Source organism: Colius striatus, chromosome 4, assembly GCF_028858725.1.
Source record: "Colius striatus isolate bColStr4 chromosome 4, bColStr4.1.hap1, whole genome shotgun sequence".
NCBI lineage: Eukaryota > Metazoa > Chordata > Aves > Coliiformes > Coliidae > Colius > Colius striatus.
The window spans coordinates 18910946-18929214 of NC_084762.1; the positions used below are offsets into that span (position 1 = coordinate 18910946).

An 18269-nucleotide genomic window follows, 5' to 3' on the forward strand; every position below is an offset into this window, starting at 1 on the left:
GGTGATCTCTAGAGGTCCCTTCCAACCCCAGCCATTCTGTCATCCTATAATTTTTCCCATGCTTCTTTTTTTGCCTTCTATAGGGAGTTACTAGCCTGTACCAGAGAAGGGATGAAAGAGTTACATTGTATGACAGTGAAGGGAAGCCAGAGGTATTTATAGCTTAATCTGTAAGAAGGGCAGTGAGGCTAGTCAAAGGGGAGAAGCAGCATAGTGAAGTGGAATGGAGGCTACTTTCAGTTCTTAACTTGTAAATTATGTATCAAATCATTAAGTTTACTCATACTCACGTGGGTAGAGAAGCAAAACTGCCAACACATCTCCTAGACTCTTATGTCCTAGTTTTGTTTATCTAAATACTCAACTGACAATTAAGCTTGCAACAAATGATTACTTTTTTTGTAAATGAAAAACTTGGCCTTTCCTTCTGTGATACACCATCTGATTTCTTTGTTGGATTATTTCCTCATAAACATTGTTTGTTTCCTCATAAACATTATTTCCTCATAAACATTGGCTGATGGTTGTGGCCCAGATCTTTGTTGAAAGTAGGTATGAGCTAATTATTCATCAAATGGTGAAAATGTGAAGGATATTTACAAAGATTCAGTTTAAGGTCATGAGATGTGACCGTAAAGGTACTTCTGAGCAAGTACCAGTAAATGGTAACGCAGAAGCTACGTACTGAAAGTGCAACAAATGTGGCTTTGTTGTGAAAAGAACCCAAGAGGGGGTTACTGAGGACAGTTACAGTATGCCCTATGAAAAGAATACGATGGATGGCTGCTACCAAGAAAAATAGTCAAAATCCACATGGCTTTGAAAAGATGGAGGGAGTTGGTAAAGGAGGATAGTGGACAGAAGGTGGCATCTGCAGTCATGCTGGAATGAAGGCAACATGAGTCTCCTGCACTGGCAGCAGCTGCACGGACATGGTGCTTCTGACATGAGGAGGGAGGGCAGAGTGGCAGGACCTGGAGCCTGTGGCCACACTCATACCAAACCTACACTCATACCAAACCTGCATTCATCAGGGCAAACCTGTCCTACTTTGATATGTTGCCAGGCAGGGGGATTTCTGCATTAGTGGGAAGACTGCCCATCACTTGTAAGCTACGAGCTGTCTAAGCAGAGTAAAGAGAAATAGCCTGGTTTTGACATCTTTTAATATCCACTTCTCTAATTGTTCCGTAGCTGTTGTTAACTCTGTAGCTTGCAAAACTCCCTGGTTAAAAGGTTTTTTTCAGTTAGCACAAGCTGGAAACAGAGCCACCTCATCGCTTTAATCCTGTCAAGAATAGGACGGTCTAAAACATGGATTAGTGCAGCTGGTTTGGCAGGAAAACCCTTGAGAGGAAAGCAGCCCATGCTGTCAGCTGCTGGAAGTGATGATGCCATAGTGGGAGGCCAACAGCACATATCAAACATGTTACTTGGGCTGTGAGATGCCCATCCTTGGAGGTGGTTGGCATGGAACAAGATGTAAGGCCAAGCAACCCAACTGACCTGTGGTTGGCCCTGCTTTGAGCGTTGGGCAAGTCCAGGCATCCTACAGGATATAGATTGGAGAGGACTGCTGTGGTATGACTGCTGTGGTATGAGGCTTTTGTATTCTCTGTCATTTGTAAAGGTTCTTTTACCAGCAGCACAGACTTGATCAATGAATGAGGTTTTGGTTTAAGGAGATTTTCTTGGAATAGTCATCATCGTCCTCCAAAGTCCAAGAGTCCACAGGAACATGTTCTTATCCTAGATTCTGATAGAAGGGTAAAGGTATTTATTTAAATCACACATGTATGTGATTTACAAGGCCACCCTTTAGTCTTGGGCAACAGTCAAGCTATCAGTAAGATATTTTGCAAGTTATTCTTTGTACACCAAGGTAAATCTGAGTAATTCCACTGGAGCCTGAACTGCTTTCAGCCCACACCAGTTGTAGGCAGTTGGAAGGTGGTTCAGAGATTGTGCCTAAGTCATATCACAGCTTTGACAGTGCTTTAATGTATTTAAGTAATACAGTTGTAATTAATATGCAGTCTGCATGGTAGATTTTAATACTGTTTTGTGGGCATTTGAAAAAAAGCCCTGTAACTGTAGCTGGAATAAGCCCTTTGGATTTTTTTTCCAACACCACCGTTGTGTTCCATTCCAATGAGGTGTTGCCTCATTGCTTCTAAACAGTAAGAGAACATTTACTGACTGAACTTATAAACTGCCCAAAACCAGCAGTGCTGAGTGAGACTCACTCACAACAAGTAGGAATTGAGTAGGAATGACACCAAACTGGGAGGACTGGTGGATTCACCAGAAGCTGTGCTGCCATTCAACAGGATCTAAGCGGGCTTGAGAGTTGGGCAGAGAGGAACCTCGTGAGGTTCAACAAGGACAAGTGCAGAGTCCTGCACCTGGGGAGGAACAATCCCCTGTACCGGTATAGACTGGGGATTGACCTGCTGGAGAGCAGCTCTGCAGAGAGAGACCTGGGAGTCCTGGTTGATAATAAACTAAACATGAGCCAGCAATGTGCCCTCGTGGCCAAGAAGGCCAATGGCATCCTGGGATGCATCACCAGGCCTCGTCTGGACTCCTGTGTCCCGTTCTGGGCTCCCTAGCACAAAAGGGGCAGAGAACTGCTGGAGAGAGTCTAGCACAGGGCCACCAAGATGATCAGGGGATTGGAGCATCTTCCTATGAGGAAAGGCTGCAGGAACTGGGGCTGTTTAGTCTGGAGAAGAGGAGACTGAGGGGGGTCTCATTAATATTTATAAGTATATAAATGGTGTATGTCAGGAGGTTGAGACATCTGGTTTTTTGATGGTATGTAGCAACAGGACAAGGGGTAATGGGATGAAACTGCAACACAAAAAGTTCCACTTAAACATAAGAAAAACTATTTCACTGTTGAGGTGATGGAGCCCTGGCACAGGCTGCCCAGGGAGGGTGTGGAGGCTCCTTCCTTGGAGGCCTCCAAGACTCACCTGAACATGTTCCTGTGTGACCTGATCTAGGTGGACCTGCTTCTGCAGGGGGGTTGGACTAGATGATCTCTAAAGGTCCCTTCCAACCCCTACCATTCTAGGAAATTCTATGAATACCAAGAAATCAGTATATTTTCAGTATCCCTGTATTCCAGCTTTGCCATGGTGAGAGATTCTACCTTTTTTGACAAGAAAAGATTACTCATGACTGAGCTCCTCCTGAAGGGGTTTTTGGTCCGATATTGTTCATATAGAACGTACAGAATGCTAAGGTGGTAGCTGTGTTTGGTGACTCACTTTGATGTTGCTACAACAGCCAAATGAGAGGTCAGTTCTTCAGCAGCAGAGCAAGAGGACTGTCTTCTCATAGCTGTGTGCTTTGAGTTAAAACTCTGTGGGTGTCCTGGAGCTCTCTGGGGCATCTTGGGACTATCTCATGTCCTTGGCAGCTGAACCACCAGTGGTGGGTGTTCCACTCTACACCTGCCTGACCCACAGCACTGGCAAACACGTTTTGAACAGCTCAGCTCATGTGTACAGCAGCTGGAATTTTCTTCTCTATTAAAAACTATCTGCAGACAGGGTGAATGAGATCGCCCTGCCTGACTGATGGGTGGACTTCAAAGAAACGGATCAATTGCTGACAACCATCTCGGGAGAAGCTGTGAGGTTTTCAAAACGTCTTCTCCTGGAGTGTGGGCAGACACTGCATTCCTTCCTTGTGATTATCCCATTTTGAAAGGACTATCTGTTGTAAAGAGCAGGGAATGGTGAGGGAGAGAGGAATATTTGTGTCTGGATCTTAGTTCCTCAGTTGTTTACTACTGCTTATGGCTTTAACTTCAAAGCCATGCTTTTCATATATTCAGACAAACAATTGTTTACCTTTTCATCCACACATAACATCTTTTTCTTCCATTAAAAACCTCTCCTCTGTGTTAACCATTTTGTTACCCAAAACCACATTTGGAAACAGTGAGGGGATCGTCACTACTACACTCAGTAGCAGGCTCGAAGTTACAAAGAACAGCTTCAGTTCTGGCATTGAAAACATATCCCAGTCTCCTTTTGTGCAGTAGATTACTACTGGCATCTGCTAAAGATTGGTATTAAGATGCTGTTCAGTATTCATTCACATTGTCTCCCACTGCATAATTAGCAGCAAAGAGGTTTATGAATTATTGAGCTGGAATTTCCACTGGAGGCTTGCTGGTGTGTCTGAGGAAGGAAAAAAGTCAGAAATAAAATGGAGATTTCATTTAGAGGAAGAAAGGCCAGTGGCATCATGGGATGCATCAAGAAGAGTGTGGCCAGCAGGTTGAGGGAGGTTCTGGTCCCTCTCTACTCTGCCCTAGTGAGGCCTCATCTGGAGTCCTGTGTCCAGTTCTGGGCTCCTCAGCTCAAGAGGGACAGGGAACTGCTGGAGAGAGTCCAGCACAGGACCACCAAGATGATCAGGGGACTGGAACATCTTCCTTATGAGGAAAGGCTGTGGGAACTGGGGCTGTTTAGTCTGTAGAAGAGGAGACTGAGGGGGGGGGGGTCTCATTAATATTTATAAGTATATAAATGGTGGGTATCAGGAGGTTGGGATGTCCCTTTTTTCGATGGTATCTAGCAACAGGACAAGGGATAATGGGATGAAGCTGGAACACAAAAAGTTCCATTTAAGAAAAAACTATTTCACTGTTGAGGTGAGGGAGCCCTGGCACAGGCTGCCCAGAGGGGTTGTGGAGTCTCCTTCCTTGGAGGTCTTGAAGACCCTCCTGGACATGTTCCTATGCGACCTGATCTAGGTTGACCTGCTTCTTCAGGGGGTTGGACTAGATGATCTCTAAAGGTCCCTTCCAACCCTACCATTCTAGGAAATTTTAAAGGTGAAGCAGTGTCCCCACTGAATCTAGTAAAGGTCTTGACCTTTGTCATACACCATGTACTAAAGGGGCAGCTGTGAATACTCTGTGTCATAAGAAGGAAAGCAGTGTTCCACTAGATGTGTTTGGAGGTTGCTGCTATTTTATTATTCTTTATTAAGCATAAAGTAAATGTGGACTAACAGCTCAGACTGGTTTTCAATGCCTACAAGCAACTACAAACCAACTCTTGCTTCCTTCACTGCAGTATAACTGCAAGGTTGCTGCTTATTAAAATATCAAAAGCCGTCTGCCGTGCTATTGCCCATTTTCTGTTTTCCTTCTCAGGGTGTCACATATTCAGCTTGCAACTCATCCACTCCACTGTCAAAGAAATACAATGCAAATTTTCATTTTTAAGAGTGATCCTCTGTTCTTTACCTTCCACATGTAAAGGGGTGTTCCCAAAGGGAACAATCATTCCTGCAGTTTATATGAGCCACATCCAGCTCCAAGAACTGGGACCAATCCTCTCTAACAGACTTCCAAGTTTCTTCTAGACCCCCAGAAAAAGGTGCACACCCAGTTTAACCTCGGGCTGAGGGCAGGCAGAGGGCCTTTTCTGTACTGTTCCTACTGGGTTCACAAAGCGGTACATGTTTCTGCTTTTCTAATAGAGCAGTTACAGAACAAAGCAAAAACACAGGGAGCCAACTACTGCCAATGGATCATCTAGGTTTTCCTACTTCTTGCCAGATGACTCTCCATGAATGAAATCTTACTGTGGCAAAGCAGAGCCTGGTTCAGAGTATGCATTTCATTGCTATGAATTAAAAACTATCCCAACAGCTGTAACACAGCCAGATACTGGGCAAAAATAACAACCAGAGCACTCTGGTTTTGTTTCAGAAAATATTCTGACCTGAACCTCCTTTTTAGAAACTATTCTGACCTGAAACTCTTTTGTCTCAGTAACCAGGAGAAGCCTAGTGGGCTGTGCTGAATACCTGCGTTAAGATTACTGCCCAGAAGAAGAAATCAAAGTGATATTAAAGTGTTCAGCCACAATAGGAATGGTAAAAGAAAACAAAGCTGGAAAGGCACATGGGGAAACTGTGGTTTATTTCAAGCTGACTTTGCATAAAATGCAAGTGAAAGGAGTTTTAAAAGTTTAAATTCTTTTTCTGGTTTACCATCCATCACAGAAGTGAAACATTATCTGCCTTTACTGAGCACTGCTTAAGCCTGCACACTTCCACAAGGTTTCATGAAGTAGGGAAAGAGAGACTGGCAGAAACCACCATTGTGGTTCCAGTTTCCATCTGACACCCTGTAGTGGATTTTAACTGCTTTTCTGATTTCCTATGGCACAGATGGCACAACTGCTACAGAAATGCCCTCTAATGGGATGTGTAATCTCACGGATTCTTCCTAAATCTTTTGAAATACACAGTTTCCAAAAAGCTTGCAGAGGCATGTTAAAAACCCTTCAAAAACGTACCAGCTGCCAGCTACAGCACAGAGCAGCAAAATTCCCTGCAGGGACAATTCCCTCTCTGCCCCATTAGCCTCATCTTTCTCTATGTTTTCTAACAAGCACAAAAGACGAGCACATTCTCAGAGATGAAGAGCTTGAAGGAAGTGAAGGTCTTGGGAAAAGGAAGTGCCCAACAGAAGTGGTTTTGCATGTATTTTGGGTTCTCACTTATCATAGAATCACAGAATGGTAGGGTTGGAAAGGACCTTTAGAGATCATCTAGTCCAACCCCCCTGCAGAAGCAGGGTCACCTAGATCAGGTCACATAGGAATGTGTCCAGATGAGTCTTGAAGATCTCCAAGGAAGGAGACTCCACAGCCCCTCTGGGCAGCCTGTGCCAGGGCTCCCTCACCTCAACAGTGAAATAGTTTTTTCTTATACTTAAATGGAACTTTTTGTGTTCCAGCTTCATCCCATTACTCCTCGTCCTGTTGCTAGATACCATCGAAAAAAGAGATGTCCCAACCTCCTGGTACCCACCATTTATATACTTATAAATATTAATGAGACCCCCCTCAGTCTCCTCTTCTCCAGACTAAACAGCCCCAGTTCCTGCAGCCTTTCCTCATATGAAAGATGTTCCAGTCCCAGTATAGCAGCGTTTGTTCATCCTTAATGAGGAGATTACTGAGAATTAAATTTCAAACCAACTGACTGAAGGCTTTGCAAAAATAAGATCATCACTATTGAAATATTTCTGAGGCAACCATTTTAGAGCAATTATGTCAGTTCTTGGGGTATCTAATTTCATCATCACTAGAAGTGAATCTAATCATCAGTAGAATCATCAGAAGAAAATCCTGCAGCAGCAGTATGAAGGGAAAGGTGCCTCTCTGTATTGAAATTCAGCCAATTGATCACAAACAATCCAACTCACCAAGATGAACTCAAAACCTGCTGTTAACCACGTACTTTTAGATTCTAACTCACTCATGAACATGCTGTGCAAAAGCAACACCAGAGTAAACTGTCGGATTCCAGTCTATGCCCTCTCACTTTGATAACCTGATGACAACTGCTTAGTAGAGTGCTTTGGCCAATTCTACAGCTCTGAAATTGTGATTTAATCAAGATTTCCTGGAATTGTTTTCCACAGCTGCATAGCAGAACAGAACAAAAAGAACCTCTAAACTTTAAATGGCAGTCACTGCTGTTTCCTTGCACACAAAGCCAGTCACACTAATGAAGGAAATCAGATCAGTTTGATGCTGTTTGTCCTTCAAAAATACAGGCTGCATTTTCTTCTGCTTTATTACTGCAAACTAGGGAGGAGATTGCCAAGAAACCCCCTTCACTGACTTTATCTACTTAATTGTACCTTCTGCTACTTTTCCTTGTACAATAGTCAACCTTCATAAAAAACCTCAGCGCTCTGCCCTTGTATCACAAGAGAAAGGTAAAGCCAGATGTATTTAGAAGATGGAGGCCAGTGGAACAATCTGATCAGAAGTTTGCTGATGCCTTTATGGTGCTTAGACACTTCTTAAAATAAAAGTTTGAGAACGTCTCTCAAATCTGTTAATGTTAAATGTGACAAAGAAATAGAACAAAACTCATCAGTGCTCTGGGACAGCCAAAACACCCCTTCAACCAATGGAAATTGTAACAACTTACAGATTATTTCATTATCTGCTTTCAGGGATGTTGTTACAAATGGCACAGAATTTCTGTAAGTACTTTAATTTCTGATTATTTTTTTTAAATATTGGCAAATCTTTTCCAGATTTTACAACTAATTTTTGTATCTATAGGTAGAATATTCCTTCTTTCACATCTGTATGGTTAGTTATACTACTTTTTACCTAAAATGACTGGTAAAAATTATATTTGCAACAGATATTTTACTGGTTGAAAAATATGAAACCCTGCACATGACAAAAGGTGAATTAAGGTGAACATGTAGCATCCTGCAGGATTCAAACTGGAGATGCCATCAGTTTATTTACATATACATTTAGGGAAAACAAGGTAAGTGAATTATTCAAAGTTTAGGTTGAAGTTTTCAGTCTGCATAAACATTTCCTGTATGTTAGAACATGTGGTGCACGAGAAATGTTGTTTGTAATTGAAAGTACTGACATGGTTCATACAGTTCTTGGGTCTTGAACTACATTGAAAGAGAAAGCCCACTACCAATAAAAGAAGAGCCAAACCAAAACCTCCCTCTCTGCTGTATACTACTCTGTTAATAATGAAAACCAGCATCAGACAGAACATACAGAGAATCTATTGAAGAAATTACACTAGCAATGGTGTTAATGAATTGTATACTTAGATATCTACCAGCATCCTCAGCTCTAGGAAAGACTGAAGGCTTTTACTGCAACATACTGTTTATTACCTCCCAGGTGTCCTTCCTTAATTTTAATGAAAACAAATTTACAACAATGAATAAAAGCCCTTGGAGCACTCCAATTAGAAAACATATAAGCTGATAATTACCTGTTGATATTTCATTCCACAGAGCACTAACAGGTCTCTGCATGTATTGCTCTCACCTGTTGAGCCTGGTTGACTGGCTATGACATTAACTACTCAATTTAATTTGATATAACAATTAAAACATTATTTTACCCCCTCATGGCAATTTTGCCTCCATTATGCATCTTCTTCCAGGCAGGTAGCATTCCTTCTTTACTGATATTTTGAGTTAGTTAATGTAAGGGAAACAGTTTTGTTCAAATATCAGAAATACGTTTCAGAATGAGCACATGGAATACAGAATAAAACAGGATACCTAATTTATTCAGCCAATGCCTACCTGTGTTGTGCTACTAAATTCAGATGACCTCAAATCAAGCAACAGGTCCACTGGAAGTCTGCAAGAGTCCTGCAAAATTCATAGAATCATTTTGCTTGGAAAAAGATCAAGTCAAATCACTCACCTCACACTGCCAAGCCCACCACGAAACCACATCCTTCAACATCTCATCTATACATCTTTTAAATATCTCCAGGGATGGTGACTTCACCCTCTCCCTGTGCAGCCTGTTCCAACACTTAATAACCCTCTCAAGTGAAAAAGTTCTTTCTAATCTCTGATCTAAACCTCCCCCGGTGCAACTCGAGGCTGTTAAAAGAGCAAACCAGTCTGGGATATGGTGCACATGAAAACACTTCTCAGAAACTACAACTTAGCTTTTTCTTTTATCTTTTACTAGAAAGTTTTAACCTATTACAAGTATGTATGTTCAAGAGTTCTGAACCTGTTTTTTTACCAATATACCTCATGTGCCTGCATTTGTACAAGATGGAGGTTTTAGGTAGGGAGAAGAAACTTCTGTAAAACTAGCTGCCAGAGTGTTGTGGTTTTGGCCCATCAGGGACCAAAAGACCACGATTAGCCTCAAGTACTGAAGAGGCTGAGAATTGCCAAAGGGCAGGGAGAGCTTAATTGCCGCTTAAGGTCCAGGACAAAACAGAGCAGGCTACTCCAGACCAGGCTTGGGGAAGAAAATAGAAATAATTTAATGCAACACCAACTAAAACATAACCATAAAACCCCAAAACATAACCAAAATAAAACAACACAGAGTGGTACAATGATGAAGAGTACAACCAGTCATTTAAGACCACCTTCTCCCCACTCTTCCCCTCTTCCTGGGCCCAGAGCCCCGATCCCAGTGTCTTTATCTCCTCCCCCAATGAACGGCGCATTGGGCCAGGGAATGGGGTCAGTCTACCCCTGATGGCTTCTGCTGTTTGTCTCTTCTCAGGGAAGGTGGGCTCCTCCCTGCTCCTCCATGGGGATCCCTTACACACATGGCAGCCCTGCACGGGCCACTTTGACAGACCTGCATTAATCCCAAAGGCTGCAGCTCCTCTCTGCCTCTCGTGTGGGGCTGCTCTGCGGCCCGCAGGCTCCAGCACGGCCTGCGCCATGGCCGCCTCCTCACACAGTCTCTTGTCCGTCCAGGTGCACTCACAGGAAGCTGCTGGTGGCTCTCAGTCCTGCCATTGCCCTCCATGAGTTGCAGGGGTACAGCTGTGTTCTTGCCATGCGTTGCAGAGGAGTCTCTGGTCTGGTGCTCCTCCTTCCTTCCTCCTTCTCTGACTGTGGGGTCCACGTGGTCGCCTCCATCTTGTATCACTCTAACACCTCCTGCCAGCGCTTCAAATTCCCATCCCTAAATAGTGATGGCAGAGGAGCCAGATTGGCCCAGCCGGGCTGGAGGTGGGTCTGAACCCAGGAGCTGGGGAGAGTCCAAAGACTCTTTATTGGGTCTTCACTGCAACCCGCTTCCCCTGTTACCTAGCAAAAGCTGCTCCTTGCTAAGCCATGACAGAGTCATAGAAAAGAAATGTGCTTGTGAGGACACACCAAGAAAAAGCTGTGTGCCGGAAAAAAAATCAGCTTTTTACGCTACACTATCCATTATAGCGAAGGACCTCTTCCTACACACCTTGTCTTGTTTATATTCTTAGCACCCTATGTCTCTAACATAAAATAGGCACGTGGAAACTCTGCACTTAGGAAAGCACTGGTTTGTGCGATTTGCAAGTCCTAGGAAAGAACAAGAGCTCAGGTCACAGCCAGGATTATGGTGCGATTCATGTGGGAACCAAAGCTGTGCTGAAGCCTCTCTGCAGCAGCGCTATGACCCACTGACAACATGCAGCTCAGCACTCACAGAATCACAGAACAGTAGGGGTTGTAAGGGTCCTCTAGAGATCATCCAGTCCAATCCCCTGCCCAAGCAGGGTCACCCAGATGAGGTCACACAGGAATGTGTCCAGATGGGTTTGGAAACCTCCAGAGCAGACTGCACACCTTCCCTGGGCAGCCTGTGCCAGGGCTCCCTCATACTCAGAGCAAAGAATTTTTTCTTGCATTTAAGTGGAAGTTTTTGTGTTCCAGCTTTTGATCATTACCCCATGTCCTGTCACTTGAGACAACAGAAACAAGTGTTAGAACAGAAAAGACATACACCTTTTAAGTACTTATATGTGTTAATGAGATCACCCCTCAGTCTTTTCCAGGCCAAACAGCCCCAGTTCCCGCAGCCTTTCCTCATAAGGAAGATGTTCCAGTCCCCTGATCATCTTGGTGGCCCTGCGCTGGACTCTCTCCAGAAGTTCTCTGTCCCTCTTGAGCTGGGGAGCCCAGAACTGGACACAGGACTCCAGATGAGGCCTCAGAGGGCAGACTAGAGGGGGAAGAGAATCTCCCTTGACCTGCTGGCCACACTCTTCTTGATACATCCTAGGATGCCATTGGCAACATTGCTGGCTCATGTTTAGTTTATTATCAACCAAGATTCCTAGGTCTCTCTCTGCAGAGCTGTTCTCCAGCAGGTCACTCCCGGACTGTACTGGTGCATGTGTTCATTCACTCCTTCAAACGTGTTTTCTGTCAGAGGTGGCAAAATACTCCTTTGATCCAAAAAGTACCTTCTGCCTGACCCACTACTATTGCATTTTTAGTTGTACAGATTTATACCTTAATGCCAAACTTTTGGACAAGATGGCAATTGCAATCTGAGCCCCTTGCAAAGCCTGAGCTGGCTGCCTTGCACAGCTCTGCAGGCTTTGCTGCTGGTTCTTTAGTTGTTACCTTGAACTGTGAGACCATCTCAGCGAGAAGCTCCTGAACTGCCATCACAAGTGTGTTCCACTGCAACCAATGAACTGAAGCACTTCCACCCTACTCTATGCAAACTGCTTTCACCTGTACACGTTGTGATTATACCAAATGGAGAAGTGATTAATAAGTCACAAAAGGATTTGAGTTGGGGTTACTTTTCCCAGGTTTTACATGTTGCATTCTAGACCTATTTCACCTGCTTAGGCTAAAATGTATTGGTAAGACATTTCACCTGTTACAAGCAACATGGGATGTGTTTTAAACTTCTTGACTGCAAATCAAAGAGGACAACTGATCTGCCAAGGAAACGTTGTGAATGGAAACAGTACGTTTAGTTACTACAAAGAGGTTATGGAACATGCATAGTTGTCTGTCTGTAAGAATGTAGGAAAGGTTACAGATGGAGGAAACCTTTTAAGAATGGTCATGGTTTAGAGTCTTCATCATAAATCCTAACTTGTCTGAAAAAACTTCAAAGTCCTTGTTGAGATAGGAAATCTGCTACATTACCCTCAAGGACGTGTTCACATTTGGCTGGAAGAAGGGAGAGGCACCAAAACACAGCAGTTATTATGGTGTATTCATGACTGAAGGATAAATTCAATGTCAGAAACACAAAAGCTGGCATTGTGATGCATCTCTAAGTGCTCAGTCATTTCTGGTGAACACAAGGAAGAATTTCTTTACTGCGAGGGTGAGGGAGCACTGGAACAGGCTGCCCAGATGGATTATTGGGTCTCCTTCTCTGGGGACATTCAAACCCCACCTGGATGAGTTCCTGTGTGAAACTAGGTGGTCCTGCTCTGGCAGGGGGTTGGACTAAATGATCTTTCTAGGTCCCTTCCAACCCTTAAGATTCTGTGATTCTGTGAATGTTTCACAATGGCCTTACATACAGTTTTGTGGTTTTGACAGACTTTGGGGTTTTAATTGCTGGTCTCAAAGCAAAAGTCAAACAGATGTTGTATTAACTGTGACTACACTGAATATAATCAATGAATGCTGCAGGTCTTCTATCCAGTGTAAGCTTAGAACACCTCTCCCAAAACTAGGTTTCAATATCTTGCCATTATTTGTGTATAATACATCAGATTATTCACCTGTGACTCTTACACAAACATGGAGGCAGATCACTAAGCACGTGAGCAGTTGTGTGAAGTGTGACCTGAACCCTACTGTACATTGCACCTGTGTTAGCAAGATGAACACCATCCAATGGTAATACCTTGAAAGAAACATGGAGAACATTCCTTGTAGTCCTCACAATTGTATTATAATTGTATTATCATTTAAAAGTGACTGGATTTCAGAAGAAACTATCTCAAAATGCCAATTTGTTGGATGGAGTAAATAGATCCGTTTTGTTATTCTTAATACCAGACATCTATACAATGTGTAAAAATGACTAAGGATGCTGCTAGGCAGAAACAAATGCTTTGTCAACAAAAAAAGAAGTCACAAAGTGAACTTTTTAGCCATCCTAGGCAATGATTTGACTTTCTGAAGTTAACTAAAAGCACCCAGGAGCACCATTCCCTCAAAGCAATGTTGATTTACTCTCTGTGGAGTCAGAACACAAAAAATGTAACATTTCAGTGGGCACCACTTGAGTGTGCCAGGCTGCAGAGCTGTCCTCTCCCCTCACACACCACTGCCACGCTACAGCTGGCCACCAGGCAATGGGACCCGCAGCTGCATCCCCTCTCTGCGGGCTGGCAGAGAAGGTGGAAAAGCTCTGCTGCTCTTTCATGGTGGAAACATGCCTTCCACAGCCCTTGTCTGTGTTATTTCATGACAAGAGGAAGCTATTTTTGTCTCCCCCTCTTTCCTTTCAAGACCTGGGGAAGAAGAGGAAGCTATTTTTGTCTCCCCCTCTTTCCTTTCAAGACCTGGGGAAGAAAAGACTGAGGGGGGAACTCCATCAACATTCTCAGGTATCTAAAGGGTGAGGGCAACACTTTTCTTCTGTAGTGTCCAATGACAGGATAAGAGGTAATGGACATAAGCTGGAACACAAAAAGTTCCACTTAAACACAGGGAGAAACTTCTTTCCTGTGAGGGTGATGGGAGCCCCGGCACAGGCTGCCCAGGGAGGGTGTGGAGGCTCCTTCTCTGGAGGTCTTCAAACGCACCTGGTCGTGTTCCTGTGTCACCTGATCTAGCTGGACTTGTTTGAGCAGGGGGGCTGGATTAGAGGATCTCCAGATCCTTTTAGTCCCTTCAAACCCCTACCATTCTGTAATTCCATGAGAGTCCCGTGAACTAGGTCTGAGTCCTAAACCTTCCTGGCAGTTTTACCCTGTTTGTTGGCCCTGCTTCTGCCATCCTCTGATCACAGACTTGTTTTGCTGCTAATCCTGTGGCAGCATCACTTTCATAGAAAGTTAAGGAGGACCCCAAATCCATTTAATACTTCTTAGCATCAAACTCAACTGTTGTAGCATAGCCATGTGATGCATGCTCATGCTTGTTTTCTTTTTCTCTAATCCCATGTGTTTCTCAGTAGTTAAATACCAGTGGCTAGGTACCTTGTTGGAGGCAAATTCTGGATTTTAAGAGCTGCTGATCCCATGAGGCAGGGGAGACACTGTCAACCAGCTCCCCCTGTGTGTCTGAGCTGCCTGGGCATGGGCACCTCCCAGGTCTGGGCCAGAGTGCACACACACGGGCAGCACCTGCACTGTCCATCCCTGGTGCCTGGTTGCTCTGCTCCAGTAATTCCCATCCCTGTGCCCAGGCACTGGGTGCCCAGTGCACCCAGACAGGGAACTGGCAGCCAGCTGGGGCCCTGCTGCATCCGCTTTCCCCTGCGCAGTGCCCTGCCTGTACCTGCCGCTGCATGCTGGGCTGACTCCGCAGTGATGCCTCCAGGCTCTCTCACTGCTCCAGCATCAGAGTCTGCTGCACTGACACGAAAGCTGGGTTGTTTTTTTGCCACAATGATCAGCTTCTTGTCACTGAGAGGGTTTTCTGAAGGAGTAAGTGCTGCCTGTGCACTGTTTCCTTTTGCTGGCAGGTGGTAAACGCCTGCCGACCCCCAGCAGCCCAACCCTGCTCTCTGCATCGCCTGCTGCACTCTCTACCCAAAGACATCCACAGACAGTGGGGAAATTTTCTGTTGAAAAATAATTGGGTTTGTTAATTTAACTCCAATATGGCTACAGTAAAAGGTCATGCTATCTTTAATGGGATTTTGTCACAGAAAAAAGGCAATAAGAAACAACTCATGGAAGAAGATATTGAAGATTAGAGCCATAAAGCTCCCAACAGACATCTCTGAGAATCTTCAAGTTAGTCAAGCGAATGCTTTTTGTAAGACTATTCTGTTATACACCCTCCAGGAACTACTTTCCCTCACACTGGGGATGTTTAACAGGAGTAAGAGTTGGCACAATAGTAATCAAATACTTCTGCTTATTATTTCATTAATACAGTATTTCCTTCCCCACAGATGAATAAAAGGAGTCATTCACAAGACATTTATTGAAGAGATATCAAAATACGGTGCTATTGAATCTGTTGCTTCTTTTGGAAGACAATCTGCTTTAGTAGGGCTGAGAAGCATCACTGCTACCTACAGAATAATGAACCCTTTTTCCCCAGCCTAATGGCTGTAACGGATCCAAGGCACATAATATTGTATGGAATCTACAACCCTCTTTTGAGTCAGTACTCAGAACAGAAATGTGTCATATCAAAGGTATAAGAACTATTATTTGAAGAGGAAGTTTATTAATATTTATTATGGGCAGATTAAGTGATTGTCAGAAGGTGAATTACTCTACTGGTGAAGATCAGAGTTTTGATTTCTTCTGAAAGAAGCTGACAATAGCATTTATACATTCATCAGATAACCACCTCTCCTTCAAGACTTCACACTCTTTACTGTTGACTGCGTGGAGCTTCTCCTTTTCCAGACTTCGTAACAGTTGTTTTGACACAGCCAAGGACTGGAGGAGAAAGAGAGGAACATTAGGAGGTCAGGGTTTCTGTACCTTAATTTCACGTTTCAGAAAATAGCACAATGAACACATTGGGATTCAAACCGAGTTGTATTAATATTATGCTTTTCAGCATTTCTCTGGAAGTAATGATAGCATTTCATTACTGACTGCTAATAAGGTGGAGGAGGTTCATGGGAAGCAACACAGCAGTCCACCAAGTTCTCACAAGCAGAGTCGAGGGGCACAAAAAGCAAAACCCGTTCCACTGCCTGCAGTGCCAAATGCAACCTACGTTATCAGCAGCTGGCACAGGCTTCTCCTCTTGTTCAACGCGACACAGTATCACTGTGAATTGAGTGGTTTTGTAAAACCTAGTGAGCAGCAGGGCTAAATTCAGCAGAAAGCAAAGCCATCCAGAGTCATCTTGAGCACCCACAGTGCACAGAGTACAATTAACATTGCAGAACCACTAGCAAAGGCTCTTAAATCTAAGCTGATGCCAGAATGAAAACCTAAGAGAAGGCATCCAAGGCACACACACAGAGACTGCAGGTAGATTAATTAGTTTTCAAGGCTTTTCAGCCATTGAATCTCCACGTACAGTGCATTGTCTTGGATTCAGCCAGGGTAGAAGAGAGGTATCTGTTTCCCATCAGCAGAGGGACAGGGACAGATCTGTGCTTGAAGGCAAATAAAGTGAGCCTTTTTATTTCAAGTGAGAATAAAGTGAAATCAAGTGTCAGGATAGGTTTGGCAGGAGGATTAGGAATGCTACAGTTTTACAAGGTGGAGAAAAAAAATAAGATACTGACATTTTTCGGGAGGCTTGCATAAGCTTCTAATCTTGCCCAAACTTCCTTCTGAAAGGTCCTGTCCGGGAAGACTTCAGTCACGAGTCCCTGGGCACAAGCTTCTGCTGCAGTCAGCTTTCTATTGAAAAGCAACATCTCACTTGCCTATATAAAGAAAAGTAGAATGTGTGATTCCACAGGACACAAGACCCGAGTAACCTGACAGGAAAGGTTTAAGCAGTCAAGTGACGGTTATTTCACTCCCTTGCTCACTAATGTCTGCCCACTGAAAAGAGTCTGGAATCACAGAACAGATGAGGTTGGAAGGGACCTCCAGGTACTGTCCAGTTCAAACCTGCTGTTCAAGATGGAACAGGCTACCCAGCACAGTGTCCTGTTGGGTTCTGACTTCATCCAAGGATGAAGACATTTCTCCAAGGATAAAGGCTTTGCAGCATCTCTGTACAATCTGTTCTTGTGTTTTATCATACTTACTGTAAAGTTATTTTTGTACATTCAGGTGGAATGTGCTGTCTTTCAATCTGTGTCCCTTTCTTCTCGTACTGCACTGGGCACTACTGACAAGAATCTGTCTCCATCCTCTTTACACCCTCCCACCAGGTATTTATAAACATTGGTGAGCTTCCCCCAAGCTTTCTCTGTCCCGGGAAAAATAGTTCCAGCTCTCTTTGTCCCTTCTCATGTGTAATATGCTCCAGTGCCTTAATCATCTTTATGGGTGTTTGCTGGGCCTGCTCCAGCCTGTCCACGTCTCTCATAGCCAGAGTCCAGACCCAAAGGCAACACTGTAGTTATGGTCTCATCAGTGCTGAGCAGAAGGGAAGAATCAATTCCCTCAGCCTGCTGGCAACTCTCCATCTAATGCAACACAGGATACTGTTGGCCTTTGCTGTAGGGGCACATTGCTGGTTCACAGGCCACCAAGACACACAGGTCCTCCACTGCAAAGCTGCTTTCCAGCCAGTAAGCCCCCACAAGCATGCACTGGTGTATGGCATTATTTCTCCCCCGGTACAGGACTTTTCCTTTGGTGAAGCCTATTGGATTCTCCAATTCTCCAGCCTGTCCAGGTCCCTTTGAATGGCAGTGCATCTGATGCATCAACTATCCCTCTTGATTTCGCATCACCTGCGGAGGGTGAGCTCAGTCCCATCATTCAGGTTATAATGAAGAGGTTAAACAAGAATTTGACCTACTTTCAACCTGGGGACTACACCACTGGTGACTGGCATCCAGCTCCTGTTGTTCACCAAGCATCTACATGTCTTTTTAAGAAGTGCTCCGAAGCTGTCATCTGAAATCACCTCATCACAAATGTGTTTGTTCCCTTCCTGCAGCAATCCCAACATTTCTGGAACATGTACTGGTAGGCTACATCTCACTGAACAGACTGCCCTTGATACTTGGACATTTATGAAGCACTTGTTCTACTCCTTACAGGTTTAAACCCTGCTCCACAAACATATATTACATTACCATAGGCAACAACAGCAGGTAAGTATTTGAAAGTATCCAGATGTTTTTCTGTGGGATATCAGAGGAAGCAGAAGGAGCATTAGG

At 44.0% G+C, this 18269-nt stretch overlaps 1 protein-coding gene across 5 annotated transcripts in view; it reads right to left on the reverse strand.

Annotated features, from left to right (window-relative positions):
* Positions 1-15112: 15112 nt before the first annotated feature.
* ECI2 (enoyl-CoA delta isomerase 2) overlaps positions 15113-18269 on the reverse strand; it is a 31867-nt gene continuing 28710 nt past the window's right edge. For all 5 annotated transcript variants that reach the window (XM_061995070.1, XM_061995069.1, XM_061995073.1 and 2 more), the window contains 2 exons: positions 16710-16853; positions 15113-15903 (listed from right to left, as the gene is read on the reverse strand). In XM_061995070.1, coding sequence (XP_061851054.1) covers positions 15748-15903; positions 16710-16853 — 300 coding nt within the window. In that variant the 3' untranslated portion in view covers positions 15113-15747. The remainder of the gene's footprint in view (positions 15904-16709; positions 16854-18269) is intronic.